Raw genomic sequence first — 18802 nt, forward strand, 5'->3', positions numbered from 1 at the left:
GTAAGGGAAACAATCAAAACTAAAAGGCAGTCTATGAAATGGGAGAAGATATTTGCAAATGAGTTATCTGATAAAGGGTTAGTATCCAAAATCTCTAAAGAACTTATCAAACTCAACACCCAAAGAACAAATAATCCCATTAAGAAATGGGCAGAAGACGGAGCACCTGGGTGGCTTAGTGGTTAAGCATCTGCCTTCAGCTCAGGTCATAATCCCAGGGTCCTAGGGTCAAGCCCCGCCTCAGGCTCCCTGCTCAGTGGGGAGTCTGCTTCCCTTCTGCCCCTCCACCTGCATGTGCGCTCTCTCTCAAATAAATAAATAAATAAATTCTTTAAAAAAAAAAGAAATGGGCAGAAGACACGAATAGACACTTTTCCAAAGAAATCATCCAGATGGCTAACAAACACATGAAAAGATGCTCAACATCACTCACCATCAGGAAAATACAAATCAAAACCATGATGAGCGACACCTGGGTAGCTCAGTAGGCTAAGTGGCCAGCTCTTGATTTCAGCTCAGGTCATGATCTCAGAGTCCTTGGATCTGAGCCCCCATTGGGCTCTGTGCTCAGTGGGGAGTCTGCTGCTTTCCATCTCCCTCTGCCCCTCCCCCACTCACACATGCTTGCATGCTCTCTCTCTCAGATAAATAAATCTAAAAAAAAAAAACATGAGATACTACCTCACATCTGTCAGAATGGCTAAAATGAACAACACAAGAAAACAGATGTTGGTGAGGTTGTGGAGAAAGGGGAACCCTCTTACACTGTTGGTGGGAATGCAAACTGGTGCAGCTACTGTAGAAAACAGCATGGAGGTTCCTCAAAAAGTTAAAAATAGAACTGCCCTATGATCCAGCAATTGCACTACTAGGTACTTACCCAAAAGATACAAAAATACAGATTCAAAGGGATACATGCACCGCAATGTTTATAGCAGCATTAGCTACAAGAGCCAAACACGGCAAGGCCCAAATGTCCTTCCACAGATGAATGGATAAAAAAGATGTGTGTGTATGTATATATGGAAGAAATCTTGCCCTTTGCATGACATAGGTGGAGCTAGAGGGTATTCTAAGTGGAATAAGTCAGTCAGAGAAAGACAAGTACTGTATGATTTCACTTATATGTGGAATTTAAGAAACAAAACAGATGAACCTGTGGTGGGGGAGGAGGGAAACAAACCATAAGAGACTCATAACAATAGAGAACAAACTGAGGGTTGATAGAGGGAGATGGGTGGGGGATGGGCTAGATGGGGGATGGATATTAAGGGGGGCACTAGTTGTGATGAGCACTGGTTATATGTAAGTGATGAATCACTGAATTCTAAAACCAGTATTGCACTGTATGTTGACTACAATTTAAATTTTTAAAAAATTTTTATTACTATTAAAGTTTTAGAGAAATGTATACCGAGGGCAGGAAGCTGTTTTGCCAGAAGAAAGACACATGATTAACTCAGAGCAGTCTCACGTGGCCAAGGGTCTAGGACTTAGCTTTCAGGTTCTAGCACTGACATTCCAGTTAGTTCACTTAGAGATGATCAGATTCTCATTGAATGACACTGAATAAATTCACAGAAGACCAGTTTGTAAACCAGAATATCCGTTCATTCATCTTTAATGGGTGTTAGTTTATTAGAATTGAAAGTCATGACCCTTGTCTGGGAACCTGCTTACTGGGATGTCAGACACCAAAACCCCAAATCAGAACAGTGCTTGGTTTGGTCATTGAATTTGCTTATAGGAGTGGGATGTGTTTGTCTTAGAGAGCTGCCTCATTCAGGTGGGATGTGACTAGAATGCTTTCTCTCTTCCCTTCCTGCGTCTTTCTCCCACTGGACATTGTTCCATTGCCCAGATTTCTCTCTTAACCCAGCTTTTGTGTAGTGGCCACTTGATATTTTGTTTTAAGGTAGTGAGTTTACTAATTAAGCTTCAATCTCAAAGCTCTTCTCAGTTATTAGAGACATTGTTCCCTTTAATGTACGCATTTAATTAGTTCAACTCAGAAGGCAGTCTTTTTTTTTTCTTTTTTTATTGAGATATAATTGACATATAAGATATTCGTTTTAGGTGTACAACATAATGATTCAATATTGCAGAATGATCACACTGAGTCTAGTTAACATCCATCACCACACAGTTACATTTCTTTTCTTGTGATGAGAACTTTTAAGATCTACTCACTTAGCAACTTTCAGATACACAGCACAGCGTTATTAACATACTCACCACGCTGTAAGTTATATCCCCAGGACTTAGCATTTCACAGCTGGAAATTTGCACCTTTTCACCCCCTTCACCCATTTCACCCAGCCCCCCAGTCCCCAGCTCTGGCAACCACCCATCTGATCTCGATATCTAAGAGTTCAGTGTTTTGTTTTTTGGCTTTTAAAAATTTTTAGATTCCACGTATGAGTGAAATCATATGGTATTTGTCTTTTTCTGACTGACTGATTTCACTTAGCATAATGCCCTCAAGGTCCATCCATGTTGGAAATGGCAAGGTTTCCTTCCTTTTTATGGCTGAATAATATTGTGTGTGTGTGTGTGTGTGTTTGCATCACATCTTCTTCATCCATCCATCCGTGGGAGTTCAGGTTGTGTCCACATGGTGGCTATTGTAAACATGCTGCAGTGAACAAGAGGGCACAGATGTCTTTTCAAGTGAGTGTTTTCATTTCCTTCGGATAAATACTCAGAAGTGGAGTTGTTGGATCATATGGTAATTCTATTTTTAATTTTTTGAGGACCCTCCATACTGTTTTCCACAATGGCTACAGCAGTTTCCATTCCCCCCAGCAGTGCACAAGGGTTCCTTTTCAGCACATCATTGCCAGCACACTTATTTCTTGTCTTTCCGATTGTAGTCACCATTCTGACAGGTGTGAGGTGGTATCTCATTGTGGTTTTGATTTGCATTTCCCTGATGATGAGTGATGGTGAGCATCTTTTCATGTACCTGTTGACCATGTGTGCGTTGTCGTTGGAAACATGTCTATTCAGATCCTCTGCCCATCTTTCAGTTGGATTGTTGGTTTTTGCTGTTGAGTTGTGGGAGTTCTTTATATGTTTGGATAGTAACTCCTTGCCAGGTATATCGTTTGCAAATATTTTTTCCCATTCGTAGGTTGCCTTTTCATTTTGCTGAGGGTTTCCTTTGCTGTGCAGAAGCTTTTGGGCTCGATGTAGTCCCATTTGTTTATTTTCTGTTGCCTTTGCTTTTGGTGTCGAATCCAAAAAATCATTGCCAAGACCAGTGTCAGGGAACTTACCACCTGGGTTTTATTCTAGGAGTTTTATGGTGTCAGGTCTTTTACCCATTTTGAGTTGATTTTTGTGTATGGCATGAGGAAGTGGTGCAGGTTCGTTCCTTGCACGTGGCTGGCCAGTTGTCCCAACACCATTTGTTGCAGAGACTGTCCTTCTCGTGTATATTCTTGCCTCCTCTCTTGTAAATGAATTGACCGTGTGTGCATGGGTTTGTTTCTGGACTTTCTCTTCTGTTCCACTGATCTATGTGTCAGTTTTTATGCCAATAGTATACTGTTTTGTTTTCAGTAGCTTTGTAATATAGTTTGAAATCAGGAAGCATGATGCCTCCAGCTTTGTTGTTCTTACAGTTGCTTTGGCTATTTGGGGGTCTTCTGTGGTTTCATACAGATTTTAGTAGTACTTTATTGTATTTCTATGAAAACACCATTGGAATTTTGATAGAGATTATATCGAATCTATAGATTGCTTTGAGTAGCATGGACATTTTAATAATATTAATACTTTCAATCTGTGAGCTTCAATATCTTTCCGTATACTTGTGTCTCCTTCAGTTTCTCAGAAGGCAGTCTTCATTTCTAAGTAAGTGCTTGCTTCTTCTCACCTGGACCTCTGTAATAGTCCAGTTACCACTCTCCCTACCAGCCTGCCTTAGGCTGTTCTCCTACTGGAGTGACCTTTTAAAATTGCAGCTAGGATTGCGTCACTCTTGCGCTTGCAAACGGAAGTGCTTCCCCCGCCTTCGAGATGGAGGACAGACTACTCCGGCAGGCAGTGCTGACAGGGGCCTACCTTCGAGATGGAGGACAGACTACTCCGGCAGGCAGTGCTGACAGGGGCCTACCTTCCATGTCTCCTTTCCTCAGCCTGGGGCTTAGGCAGCACTAAACTGCTTCACACTTTTCTGAACGTGCAGTGCATTTCCATCTGCCTTTTGATGAGTGCTTTCGTCCGCCTCTCCCTTTCCTGACTCAGATGCCTGCAAGACTCTGCTCCATATTCACAGTCAGCTGAAATTCTGGCTCTCCTCAGGCCCCTTTCCTTTGTTACTGACCCTAGCAGGGTTTATTACGAGGATTTGAAGATAGGAGCTATTTGACTCTTTTAAATCTTCGAGTAGCCCACAGCCTGCTACATAGTAGACACTTAAAAGTTTAAATAACGCCTCATGTCTGGAAGACGATTGACCCCAAATTTATTTCGTTGTATACATATGTTTAAAAATTTTTTTTCGTGATCATGAAAGTATGAAAATATATGAAAGGAATACATATCCACTGTTGAAAACTTGACTACGTATGGAAAGGTTAGAGGAATATGATATCCACGTTTCCCACCATATTTGGTATATTTCTCCCTAGGCTTTTTTTTTTCCTTTTCTGGGCATACATCTGTAAGAATGTTTTAGGGAATTGAGGTTCAATGTCAAGAAGACTAGAGAGTTAAGGCTTTCCAAGGAGAGTATAGAAATAATCACTGCCTGGGGCGCCTGGGTGGCTCAGTTGTTAAGTGACTGCCTTCGGCTCAGGTCATGAACCCTGGGTCCTGGGATTGAGCCCCGCATCGGGCTCCCTGCTCAGCGGGGAGCCTGCTTCTCCCTCCCCCACTCCCCCTGCTTGTGTTCCCTCTCTCGCTGTCTCTCTCTCTCTGTCAAAATATAAATAAAAAGTCTTAAAAAAAAAGAAATAATCAGCGCCCATTTCCAAGATAAGACAACGAGATCTTTTAAAGGGGGCCTTCACTTTCTGCATTACTTCTAGCGGTCATAAAGCTCTGTTTCACTGAGCAAAGACCCCGCATGCCGCACACATGTCATCATTAACCCCCGGCCCTGCCCCGTGAGGTAGGCGTCGCTTTCTCTGTGCTCCAGGTCAGGCAGTGACCATCCACAGTGTATCTGTGACGCCTGCCCTTAGGAACTCTGGGGCTCCTCAAAGCGCATCAGGAGCAGTGCAGGCTAAGGATCCATTAGCTAAATATAAGGTGACAGACTGCCTGAAGAATCCCGACTCTTAGTGTTTTTATCTGTTTCGTAGAAAAGTTGTAATGCTTTACAAAAAGCTTGCAAACCACTGGCCTCGCTTACTGGACAAGTTCAATTTTGTATAGTGTCCTTATAATGCTGGCTAACTGAGACGTTACTGTACCATGCTTTAATCTCTTAATTTTCGTATGTGAAAGTTTTTAAAGAATATTAAAGCTGTATCTTTTGTCTGGTGTTGTAGACCAAAAATCATTCCAATTAATTTTGAGTTTAACATTATTAAGTAAATATTTTTCAAGTGCCTGTTAGGCATATCAGGCCCTTCTAGGTGCCGGGGGTATGGGGTCAATAAAACAGACAAAATCCCTGCTCTCATGGTGCTTGCGTTGTAGTGGGAAAAGTTAGTTTGACACTAGGAAAATAAACAGGAAATATCAGAGTGATAAGTGGTTTTAGGAAAAGAAGACCGGCTGATGTGATAGAGAAGAATTGGATGCTGCTGCCTTCTGTTGGATCTCTGGAGCAAGCCAGAGGGGCTGACAGTGGGGATGGCCCGAGCAGCACAAAGGAGCAGCTGAGCCCCCATGGAGAAATTAGAAGACACTAGAATTTAAATGTGTGTGAAACCTTCGGGCATGGAGTGTAACTTTCTAAGCCCAGAACTTAATAGTAATCACAAACAAAAAGCTTGTCAGATTTGACAGGATAAAACTTATGATGGAGCTTTTAAGTTTAAAAAAAAAAAGGGCGCCTGGGTGGCTCAGTTGGTTAAGCGACTGCCTTCGGCTCAGGTCATGATCCTGGAGTCCCGGGATCGAGTCCTGCATCGGGCTCCCTGCTCAGCGGGGAGTCTGCTTCTCCCTCTGACCCTCTTCCCTCTTGTGCTCTCTATCTCTCATTCTCTCTCTCTCAAATAAATAAATAAAATCTTTAAAAAAAAATAAAAAAAAGAAAAGTGGCAAACAATTCTGAAAAAAGTATTTTAGAATATATACACAGAATTATTTATTACAAGATAACATAGATTAATAAAAATAGGAAAACTCAGTAGCTAAATGGCAAAGAAGCATGGGTCAGTAATTCCCAGGAAAGACTATATAATTTATAAACATCATTAGAAATCAAAAGAAACACAGTTAAATGAGGAATCATTTTTTAATCTAAATTGACTTAAACTTAAGTCTTTGCTTTCATTCCATACTTGGAAGAATACAATGCAAGTAGTATTTTTATAAACTGGGAAATTAGATAATTTCCTTTTGAAAAAAGTTTGGCATTGTGTCCCAAAATCCGTATAAAATATCTGTTTCTTTCTTGTCACCATAATTTCACCTCTGAAAGTGTATTTTGAAACAAAATAAACATTTACACCAAAACATGCTTCATTAGATAGTTGGTAGAGTTCAGATCTGCCTGTGGGCAAGTGTTTGTGTGACTTGGGATGCATATCCTCGATGGCATGTTAGTTAGGTGTGTGTGGCAGATGGTCATACGAGCTGTGGTAGCGTCAGGAAATGCTTCAGTGTAGAGGGAAGTGCAAACAGCAGTGTGCAAAATTGTCTCTGCACTCTTAGTACTTGGATCTTTCAGATGTGCATGAAACAAAAAAATGACTCGAGAATATACACCAACATGTTAACAGTGGTATGTGTTAGAGTAGGGGGATAAAAATTTTAACCAATATGTTTGAAAAAAAATTAATTTTTCTTTAAAAACTTACCTAAAGCCTAAATGACAACAATAAAGAAATTGACTCACTTCATCTTTCTGCAAAAAGAGCTTTGAAGGTACCATCGTGTGGGAGAGCCAAGACCTCCAAGGCCTTGTGTCAAGAAATCTCCACAAAGTGACTGTAAATGATGGTGGGGGCGTTCTCCGAGTCATTACGGTAAGTCATCCTTTCTTCCTAAGGCTCTTCAGCATACTTTAGCATTTTTTCATACAGAAAAACTGTTTTTAACTTTATGTTTACATCAACCCAGGGGATGTGGAACAATGAATCTTGGGTATTTCAGAGCATGTAGAGCAGAAAATGTTGAGTCACCATAGTAAAGACAAACAACTCAGATGTTCAGTGATTTTCTCACTCCAGCATTAGTAAATACACAGTTTTGCCTTAAGATTGGTGCATTTTAAAAAGTGCAATATTTTATTTCTCAGTAATTTTTAAGCTAACATTTGGAAGGACACTTGCTCAGTAGTATTCAGAATCCTCCCTCCTTCACCTTTATAGCAGGATGTTCATTAAAATAGTGTAGACGGCAGTACTGGAAAATACGATGGAGCTTTCGCTTTCATTTATATTGCTGGGATTTCTGTCTCCTATTTTTCATTTATTCAAATTTGCTTCAAATTTAAAAACAGTTTAATGGGTAAATATGTCCAAGTAAGTGTGGGACGATAAGGTGCAGGCAGACTTCAAGTGGTGAGCTTTAAATACACAAGAGGTGTTTATGGTGGTGTCACAAACAGTCTCATTCTCCTTGGTGCGCTGATGTAGTGATGAGGAGAGTGCTTAGTATCTCAGTTCACAGGCTTAGTCTATTTTCATTAACTGTTCATCTTATTCACATGAATTAATTCCCAAATTTGAAATGAACCTTAAGTGGTATGCTGTTACCCATTTAGAAGACCACTCCTGGCCCACAGTGGAACTTACACCCCAGTGAGGAAGAAAGACATTAGATCACAGATTCATATATAATTACAAAACTTAGCCTTATGGGTCGTAGTTAAGATCTCATCCCCTATTACCAACAGTCCTTTATTTAACATAGAATGTCTTATGAAATTTAATTACAGTTTTATTCTTTTCTTTCCTTATTTCCAAGGCAAATGCCTTTAATATGTTGCCTCCTTTTCTATTTATGAAACTTAAAACTATCCAAAATGTGCCGGAATTCTGTAGTTATTAAGTTGACTGCACAAAAGCAAATCAGACTCCTGAGTTGAAGACTAGGTTCAAATGGAAAGACTCAAATGATCCACTTTGGGGGTAAATATAGTTGTAGAGGGCTAAAGACCGCTTACACCCTCAGCAAACCTTAAACAGTAGTCGGTAACTTGGCAGCCCCTTGTAGGAAACCCCACGTACAAATCAGGGTTTCCATCATAAATGCGTAAAGCTGAAAGTTTCCCCGAGTCTTGCTCCCTTGCCAGCAAGTGAGAATGTCAGAAACTTTTAAAAAGTCCAGCTGTGACCTTTTAGATAGAAGCTAATAAAAAGTACTGTCAAGTTCTAAATAAGCCAAAACAACGTAGAGTACACAATGGAAAAACAGAGCGTGCAACCTTTCCTGGCTCCTTAAAGCTGGAAACGTTAGCATCGCCTTCGGTAGCTTCCTTCACATTGAGCCTACAAGTCCCCACGGCCACCTCTGGACGGAGTCTCTACGGCCCTAAAACTGCTCTGTGCAGTCCAGCTCTGCCGAGGGGACGGGCCAGACAGCAGCCGGGCTGGTAGGGGAGTACGGAAACACGCACGCGCGCGCGCGCCCCCGTGCGGTCGGGCCCGGCCCCGCTGGGGCTGTCGCGCGGGCGTGCAGAGGGGAACCCCCGCACTGAGGAACTTGTAAATCTCTAATCGTAAAAGCTCTTCCCATCCTCGGAGGCCGAGAGGACTGTCACTGGCCGTGGGCACCTTCAACAGCATCAGCGAGCATAGGGCTCTGTCTGAACGGTTTGTTGCAAGGGGCTTTCTCTGGGCGGTAGAGCAAACTTTAAAAATGTGCCTAGATGTATTTGAATTCATGGCAGTTTTCAGCCTCCGAGAAATCAAAGGTGATTTTTTTTTTTAAGTGGTAGGGTTGGGATGTAAAATAAAATTGGTTTTGTACTATTATGGTAGCAGGTTCAAGACTATGATTCTGTGTCAGTTGGAATTCTGAGCACCATGGACTGCCACGTGCCCCCGATCTTTAATATAGTAATCAAGAGAACAATCAGATAGCAGAAATAGGAGAATACTGATGTCATCCTGATTGTGTGCGTCTTAGATGGATTTATCTGCTGTGGAGTCACATTATAAATTTTGGCACATCAGTTTTAAAATAGAAGAAGTGTATTTTTAGTAATGAAACACTGAGTACTTCTGTTCTTGTTGCTTTCAGGCTGGGGAGGGTGCCTTGCCTCACGAATTCATGGAAGGCGTGGAGGGGGTTGCAGGTGGTTTTATTTACATCATTCAGGGTAAGTCTTGAAAGGTGAAGGGCGCACTGAATCTCATGTACCTAATCTTACTCCATACTTTGACAGAAAAGATGATTTTTTTTGTCATTTAAAAAGAAATGACACATATATCCTTTATTGATATATAATTCACATGCACTTCACCCTGGTTCGCAGCATATGAGAGTTCTGCAGTCATCCCCACTAACTCTGTAACATTTCCATCACCCCCAGAAGAAACCCCGTGTCCATTAGCGGGCACGCATTCTCATTCCCCCCTCCCACAGCCCCCACCAACCATTAACCTCCTCACTGTCCTTTCTGACCATAAATGTAAGGATTTACTTCTGGGCTCTCACCTGTGTTCTTTTGATGTGTGTGTCAGTCCTTCTACCAGTTCTACACCTTCTTGAATATGTGGCTTTCTAGTAGGATTTGACATTGGGAAGTGTGAATCCTCCAACTTTGTTCTCTTTCAAGATTGTTTTGGCTCTTCTGGGTCCTGCATTTCCATACGAATTTTAGGATCAGCTTGTCAGTTTCTGCAAGCAAGCCAGCTGGGATTTTGAAAGGGGTGTCCCTGAACATGTAGGGCATTTCAGGCAGTGCTGCCGATCTGACAGTAGGTCTCTGATCCATGAACATGGATCTCCTTCCATTTACTTATGTCTTACTAGTTCCTTTTAGTGATGTTTTGTGATTTTCAGAGTACAAGTCTTACATTTCTTCTGCTAAGTTTATTCTTAAATATTTATTCTTTTTGATGCCATTATAAGTGGAATTGGTTTTTACATTTCATTTCTAGATTGTTCATTGCTCATGTATAGAAATACAATTGATTTTTATATATCAATCTTGTATGCTGCAATTTTGCTGGATTCATTTATTAAGTTACTGGTTGTGTGGGTGCCTTAGGATTTTCCATATGCAAGATCATGTCATCTACAAGTGGGGATAGTTGTACTCTTCCCCCCAATCTGGATGCCTGTTATTGCTCTTTCTTGTCTAACTGTCGTGGTTAGACTCTCTAGTACAGTATTGAGTAGAAGTGGTAGAGCAGTCATCCTTGTCTTGTTCTCGCTCTTAGAGGGAAGGCATCCAATCTTCCACCCTACGGGTGATCTTGAAAAATCCATGACCTTGAACTTTGCTGGCCCCATGTGGCTATGTTTGGTTTATCCTGCAGCCAGGTGGGGACTTCCGCAGAACCGCTAGACCGTGGCCATGTAGCTGTAGTGGGCTTTGTGAGGAAGAAAGGTGGAACCTTTCTTCCCTGGCCCAGCAAGCGTGGTGCATTTTGATGCCTGCATCTGTCCCTCTGTTGGAGGTGGCCCAGTGGACTCTGCTTCCCCTTCTGCTTCACGTGGACACTTTCTCATCATGTGAATGTGTAAACATAGACTGCATCTTTCAGAGAACAGTTTCTTAAGTTCTTCTCCTAACATATCACATTTCAGGGGCAGCTGAGTGGCTCAGTCGTTAAGCTGCCTTTGGCTCAGGTCATGATCCCCGGGTCCTGGGATCGAGCCCCGCATCGGGCTCCCTGCTCCGCGGGAAAGTCTGCTTTTCCCTCTCCCACTCCCTCTGCTTGTGTTCCCTCTTTCGCTGTGTTTCTCTCTGTCTCTCTGTCAAATAAATAAATAAAATCTTTAAAAAAATATGTATATATATACATCACATTTCAAGGATGGATTTGTTAGATTCCTTTAAAACTTGGGGTCAGGAGCATTAGCTTAGAACTCTAGAGGGAATTTTGTTGTGATGGGAGTGGCTGTGTTTGTCTTCTTGAATGATGCTTATTTAAATATCTGTCTATGAATTCCTAAGAATTCTTTAAGAAAGAAAAACTACCCTTGATGCAGTTGCTCTTGGCCACCTATCCGAACATCACCTGGGGAACAAAGGTGCCCAGTGGAATTTCTGTCTTGACGTCTCAGAGCTCCGCAGAGGATGGATTCCTATTAAAGAATTAGGACCCAGCTTCCCTGAAGGCTCTCAGTGACTGGGGAAAACAGAGCAGACCCTGAGAGGAGACTCTTCCGGGACCCCCTTGACAGCACGGTGTTGAGGATGGGGCACACCCCCTGTTTGAGCCACTGCATGTTGTTTGAGGATGCAATTGGAGTGTGGCTTTTTTTTTTTTTAAAGGTTTTATTTGACAGAGTGCACAAGCAGGAAGAGCAGCAGAGGGGGAGGGAGAAGCAGTGTTGAGCAGGTGCCTGATGCAGGGCTCGATCCCAGGACTCTGGGATCATGACCTGAGCTGAAGGCAGACGCCTAACCCACTGAGCCACCCAGGTGCCCCAGGACTGTGGCTTTTTTTTATTTTTCATTTTTTTGAAAGCATTTTTATAGTGTTTCCTCCTAGAAGTAGTTGTATTCTTACATTACCTGAAAAGCCTGGAACAGATACATGGGTTTTACCCATAAACTTGCCATTAAAAATAGAAATTTAAAATTTAGAGATCGTTAATTTCAGTCCAGAGATTTTTCATAAAACTATGAGACCACTCTGCCAAGGAAGGTATCCGCTTAGCTCACCAGGAAGCTAGCTAATAGCCCAGCCCTGGGGAAAACTCAGATCGGAAGGTCAGGCGGCTTCCTAAGGCAGCACAGATGTGGGGCCAGGGGCAGGTGTAATGCGCCGTCTGACTGGAATATCCAGCACCTTCCCTTCTTTTACTGGTTCATTCCTGAATGTACCACCAGGAGCCTTTAAAAACTAGTTTAAGGGGCCCTTGAGACTTCTGTCACTAAACTGTTCTGCAAGGAGCAGCTCCTGTACCCTGGACAAAAGCTTGTCACAATTTTTCTGTCATGGAGGCTAAAGGAATAAGGTTTGGGTGAGGGACGATTTCTTTCAAATAAGACTGAAATAACTCAAGTTGTAGGCTAAAGAAATGAAAACGAATAGATCGTCTTCTGCAAATCTCAGTATAAATTAATTTTTTAAAATCAGGATCTAAGTGCTATGAATTGGTTGTACATGAATTCTTAAATTTTGTCAGATCTTAGCATCTCTGTCCGGGCCCTACCTCAAGCTACAAAGTTAAAATCTTCAGAAGTGGAGCTCAGATGTCTGTATCTTAACAGGCTCGCTAGACAGACCTGATCTTCCAAACTGAGAGGCTGTAAACTCTGTGATTCTTTTAAGTAGCAACTAGACAGATCGTCCGATTTAAAATACAGATCTATTACTTTATATTCCTGGCTTTCAGATGCATACAGTATAAAACAAAATGTGTCGTTTGTTCATCTGAAAGGCCTGTATTTAGTTTCTGCTCTCATCTTGTTACAGCCGTCCTCCTGTTACTCCAGCTTTCAGACGCTTTCACTTTCCTTCAAGTTGTTAAATTGTATATACTTTATCTTTGAAGTAAAGGGATATTACAGTAGAATGTAAGAGCTGGTGGGGCCACAAGGTCATTCAGGCTTGTGTTTCTCAAAGGGTAGTCGTCTGTGGTCCACTTGCCTCAGAGTTCTGGGAAGACACATGTTAAAAACAGTCTTGGGCCCACCCGAGACGTGCTGAGCGTTTCGGTTTGGGCTGCAGGAATGTGTATGTCAGCAAGCAGTCCACTGATGTCGTCCTCCCCCACCTCCCCCTCCTCCCCCTCCTCCTCCTCCCGATGAGAATACAGGCCCAGAAACCTGCAGCTTGCCCAGCATGTCCCCGAGCAGCAGAAGCAGCAATCAGATCTAGGCCTCCTGACTCACAGGCCCCAGGCCTTCCCTTTGACGTTCCAGAAGGTGGGGTGCTAAACTACTCTGTTGTTTCCTCACCCTTCAGCCACTCATTTTATTTTTTAGACGTTTTCTCTAATTTGAGTGAGACGTTTGAGAAAATCCTGCCCTAGTGAAAAAGTGGCTGCCTTAAATCCATAGGATTTGAGGACAGTCCCTGCACAAACGTGACAAGTGATTCATTAACGTGTGAGGTAGTAAACTGATGTCTTTAAGCACATTTTTATTATGAGACATCACAGATATACCAAAAATAGAGAGCGCTGTAAGAAACAGCCATGCCCTTATTATTCAGAATTAACCAGTGCTTACATTTTGTCATATTTGCTCCCTTTTTTAAAGAAAAAACCATCACAGACACAGTGAAGCCCCGTCCCAGCTAGCTGTCTGGCCGTCCCTCCCTCCCCTCAGAGAGGGTGCCCTGTCCTGAAATTCGTGTGCACCCTTCCCTTTCTTACTTTCCTACTGTCTGCTACGTATGTACGTTATCTTTCAGTAACATGCAGTTTTGAGGAGGGTATTTTATCACGGAGGTGCACGGCATCATATTGAATCCATCAGTAGACCTAAAGGTCCTTCCCCGCCCCCCCCCCCCAGCATCATTTTTCAGTGCCATTCCTCTGAACATGCAAGATCAGGTTAATTCTTCTGCATGCTCTCTTCCATTACATGACTGTCCCAAAGGCTGGCCACTCTGCCGTCGGGGGGCCGGCGGGGAGGGGGGGCGCGGCGGCATTTAGGCTGGTTCTGGTCCCCCCGTTACAAACAGCGCTGCCAGGATCGGCCTTGTGAGCCTGAGATGCGGCCCTGCGGCCTCCCACGGCCTGCCCAGCTGCCGCTGGACCGCTGTGCACGGGACAGCGGCCGTGGACCCCGTGGATCCCCGCGGGGTGCGGGAGGGCCTGGTGCCCAGCTCGGCTGCCTCCCAGCCGCTTTCCGTTAGGTCCCTTGGGGAGAGGGTGTGAGCCAACAGAACGTTCCACATGCTGGGTCTTCCATTTGCAACAGCATCTTTCTCCATCTCTCAACTTTTCCTTTGTAGAAGGTGATGCACTCTTACAAAACCTTCATTCTCGCCCTCGAAGACTTCTTGACCACAGAAGTAATCTTCACAGGGAAGACGCCTTACTGAGGGAGGAGAGCAGCGTCTATGACGACATTGTTTTTGTGGATGTCGTTGACACTTACCGAAATGTTCCTGCGAAGTTACTGAACTTCTACAGATGGTAGGTGGTAAACATGTGGGGTAGGTAGAATTTGTCTTATTGTTCTTTGGATGTAGGAACAATTTATTGACATTAGACCCCTGCTTTTTTTTTTTTTTTTTTTTTAATCAACCAACCCCAGAACCCCTGAACAACTAGGATGTAATCTGTTATATCCTGGGTCTTTGTGAGGACTGAACTCATGCTGCTTTCTCATTCAGATGAGCGGATCCGTGATGCGAACGATCTTTATCAAAAATAGGGCAAAAGTTGATTTCGGGACGTTCTATTCTGTCTGAGTCAAAGTCAGTCCTGTGAGTCATTGTCTTGGTTGCCTCAGGCCAACACCAGATGAAAATCAATGAGTTTGAAAATGGCCCGTTTTCAGTTGTGATCATACCCACTGACCTACGTGACCTGTGTATAGTTTCCCTTGAACCCAGGTTACTGATCTGAATTCTGTTCAGCCGAACATCCACATTCTGTTTCCATCCTCTTCACGCATTTAAGAACCACTTGCCCTAATTCCAAAACTTTTCTGTAAGATGAAATCCAACAGCCTCCCATAACTTCCCCAACCCTTCAGTATTTCTCCGACCTGGGTTGTAATTCCTGCCTTTGCACTATTAATGGCAGCAACAATCATAACTACTATTGTTTATATATACAGTTAACAGGATTAGTTACTCCAGGGTCTGCTTACTTGCTCTTGAGCCCTGTGACACTGTCCACCCTCGAACTAACCCAAACTATCTCTCTCTAGCCTAAACCTAGAGTATTTCCACATCTGTGTCTTTTAAAAACTGGATCAGGGAGCTTGTTTCTTGGTGAGCCCCTAAATCCCTCTCTCTTCTCTGTTGCCCTGGGCAGAGTGGATGGATATAGTCCTGATTCGTGTATGGAAGGTCATGTTTCACGGCTAGGGCAAGTCAATATAATTTGGAGTCACCCTGTGACTAGAGGGCAGATAGAAATAAGAGTTGGAAATTGAGGTATGTCTAGAATACCAGGGTTATGTCTGGACAACTGTACTGAAAAAAAGAACCTTCTTTGGCTCAGGGCCCTTGAGAGGGGTCCGTGTTGTAAGGGGGCCCAGGCAAGAATGGAAAGAGTTCAGTGAAGGGTGGGAATGGAGGTCCAGGAAGTGGGAAATCGGATTGTGGTGTTCTAGGACTTTCTCTAGGGAGCTGATTCCCAGTTTTGGAAGTTCAGTGTAGTTTATCTGTTACCTTCAGTTTAAGTCTTCTCTCCTGTACTCCTTGCACATCTCTGAGCTTTCAGTCGTCGCTGCCATGGTCTGTCTCGGGCCACCCTCTCCACCTGAATCACTGGTGACAGGCTAACGGCCCTGGGCTCAGGGAGCTGCTCCCCCCTCTCCTGTGCCACCTGTCTGCCGTCCATGCTGTAATGAAAGCTGCCTTAGTCATTCTTTCTTCAGGTGATTCCTCAGTGACCGCAGTGTCCTTTATCAAAGAGTCCCTCCTAACTAGCAAATACTATGTGCTCCTGTGCTGTTAATTAGAAATGAACTTTAGAAGCACGGGGTCGTGCACTTTGGTGTGGACCTGTTGTTAAATTCACCATTCTTTGACCGAAAAACGTCTTCTCCAGATTTCTTTTATTCAGATCTCTGTCATTTGATTCCCTAGCAAGACTCTGGGTTTTGTTTTGTTTTTTAATCAAAGGTGGACAGGGATTGGCAGTGTGAAGTGAAGAAGTCCGTTTTGTCTCCACTCACCCTTATATGTCTGGGTAAACGAAGTCACCCTCCTGGGCCTTCCAAAAGGTCATTTATAAGAGTTTAATTGCTGGGAATCCTTTCTGAGGGGAAATATGTGTCTGTGTTACAGCTCAGTGTTTTAAAAACCATCCAATATCTGAGTGGAGTAGAACTCGTGGCACCGAATAGAGCATCTTGCCCAGCACGGTTCCGGGGGAGAGCCCGGGGGTTGCTTGTCCCCCGCCTGTCACCGCACCGTGGGCCCTGTTAAGAATCCCAGTGACAAGGTTCGCATGTTCGGCAGCCTGACGGGAACAGCGTCACGAAAGCGTTTGTTTGCTCATAGGTCCCACTTCAGCCAGATCTTTTTTACTGTGTTCTTTTTCTGTGGCACCTTTAAAATCCACTTGGTGCTTCTCTGTGTTATGCCACTTAATGACTATCGGGTGAGGATTACATTCGGTAGCAGCGGTGTTCTGAGCACATGTTCTCAACCCCAGAGGACGAAGAAACCGAACAAGTGTGCAGGCCGTCCAGGGACGGCTCTTCAGGAGGATGGTAGCGATGTCACTGCGTCGGCGCCGCTGCCGTTCCTGTGTGGACGCGCTGACCGTCGTGTTCCCTTTTGCCAACAGGACTGTGGAAACAACCAGCTTTGACTTACTGCTAAAGACCGATGACGACTGCTACATAGACTTGGAAGCTGTGTTCAATAGGATTGCCCACAAGCATCTGGACGGGCCTAATTTTTGGTGGGGAAAGTAAGTTAAACCTTGTTAGCCCTTTGGCTTCACGTGCCTGATCAAAAGGAGTTCATTTAGAATGAAACACACAAGCAAAATGGGGCCCAGATAGGGAACCTCCGCCCCCCCCCCCCCCCCCCCCCCGCCCAGGTCCTGGTTACTGGACGTTGTCAATCTACAATTAGGGGGAAACCTGTGAAATGAAAAACTTCAGGCTAAGGTAATGAAAGAGGGGAAGACGGTGTGGCTTTTATCGTCGCGGCCTGGCAATAAGCAGTACGCACGTGAGGAGCTGCCGTACGTGGTATCTTGTTAGAAGACAGTTGTGACACGTTTCTGAAATTGCGCTGTTTCTTCAGGAACCCAGTGTGGATTCGTGATCTTTAGCCCGTGTACACACGATGCCCTGGTACTTTCAGAAACTGCACAAATGTAACGTAGAAGTTGATGCCCCAGTCTTTCACGTAACATGCCTGCTAGATAAAGAATGCCGTTCCTTAGACAAAAAAAAAAAAGTTCCTTCTTTCCTTGCTCTTACAGCTTGGTCCTTCGTAGTGGTCATAAAGGGGTCTGCCTTAATAGTGGTAGGACAGCTGTCACGCCGACACGAAGAAGCTAACTGTTTTTGACTCTCAGTTTCAGACTGAATTGGGCCGTGGACCGGACCGGCAAGTGGCAGGAGCTGGAGTACCCCAGCCCCGCATACCCAGCCTTTGCCTGCGGCTCGGGGTACGTCATCTCCAGGGACATCGTCCACTGGCTCGCCGGCAACGCGGGCAGACTCAAGACCTACCAGGTAGTTCCGGATTTCTGACCTGACGGTGTACTCTTCACACCAAGTCTCATCCAGCCCGGGATTGTGTCTCCGAGCACAGAGCCAGCGACCCCGGGGGAAGGCATGCTGTTCCTTCTGTAGATGAGTCACCCTCAGAGGTCAGGGACACAGTCCTAGCCTCCAGATCCTGGCTCTAAATTCTATTCCTAAATCTTTCTTTGAGCCTACTTACTAGGTTTTCAGACTCCATTTACAAGTGTAGTCCCTGGAGGAACGGAAAGCTTGGCATTCACAAGAAGGAAGACTATAAAGCAAGGGCTTTCTTTTTTGTTGATTCTGGCGACCGTGTCACTAAACAACCCGCCTAGCGATTGGATCCACTGTATCGTTCATAACGGCCGGTGCTGGAAGCGTGAGGCCCCCAAGAAGGGCTGACTGGCCCCTTGCTGTCTTGTGTCTCGTCGTTTCATTGTGGTGGCCGTTAATGGCCACTAGCTGTTACTCTGTGTACAAGTGTTAATACAGGCTTGGCGTGTCCTGGTAGAATAATTACAAAGCCAAGAAGTGGAAAGATGACTTATTACGGGAATGTGGGGCATCGTGTTTAGAGATGATACAGCATTTAAACTTCTGCATTTAAATTTCACGGGGCGCGTACAGGGTGAAGACGTAAGCATGGGCATCTGGATGGCAGCCATAGGACCTACTCGATACCAGGTGAGTGAGCCTGCGGGCCGGCCAGCCCTGGGGTTCGGAGGGACTGCGAGGGAGTGAGACGCTGGGCACCGCTGTCAGAGCTGTGCTCGTGATGCTCCTGATTCAATTCCCAATAATCCACCTAGGTTCTCATATTTCTCTGAGTCTAAACCAAAAAAAAAAAAGTTTTGGATGGAAGTTTTCCTACTCACAGAGAAGAATTAGGTTTTTACACGTTTGGTTAGAAATTCTTTGTAGCCTTTTAAAATGTAAGGAATCAGGGGCGCCTGGCTGGCTCAGTCAGTAGAGCGTGCAGCTCTTGATCTGGGGGTCATGAGTTTGAGCCCCATGCTGGGCATAGAGATTACTTAAAAAAAAAAAAAAAAAAAAAAACCTCAAGGAATCAGCTGGCTGAAGTTTCCAGCAGCGTGATGGTCCAAGGACCCTTCAGCCCTTCTGACTGATGCAAATAAAACACTGGATTTAAAATAC

At 44.1% G+C, this 18802-nt stretch overlaps 1 protein-coding gene across 3 annotated transcripts in view; it reads left to right on the forward strand.

Moving 5' to 3' along the window:
• B3GALNT2 (beta-1,3-N-acetylgalactosaminyltransferase 2) overlaps positions 1–18802 on the forward strand; it is a 57874-nt gene that overhangs the window by 35188 nt on the left and 3884 nt on the right. For all 3 annotated transcript variants that reach the window (XM_073879029.1, XM_073879030.1, XM_025850809.2), the window contains 6 exons: positions 7038–7148; positions 9370–9448; positions 14214–14397; positions 16732–16857; positions 17476–17635; positions 18275–18331. In XM_073879029.1, coding sequence (XP_073735130.1) covers positions 7038–7148; positions 9370–9448; positions 14214–14397; positions 16732–16857; positions 17476–17635; positions 18275–18331 — 717 coding nt within the window. The remainder of the gene's footprint in view (positions 1–7037; positions 7149–9369; positions 9449–14213; positions 14398–16731; positions 16858–17475; positions 17636–18274; positions 18332–18802) is intronic.

The sequence above is a fragment of the Callorhinus ursinus genome, unplaced genomic scaffold, assembly GCF_003265705.2.
Source record: "Callorhinus ursinus isolate GAN/ISIS: 27379988/994484 unplaced genomic scaffold, GSC_fseal_2.0 scaffold32, whole genome shotgun sequence".
NCBI lineage: Eukaryota > Metazoa > Chordata > Mammalia > Carnivora > Otariidae > Callorhinus > Callorhinus ursinus.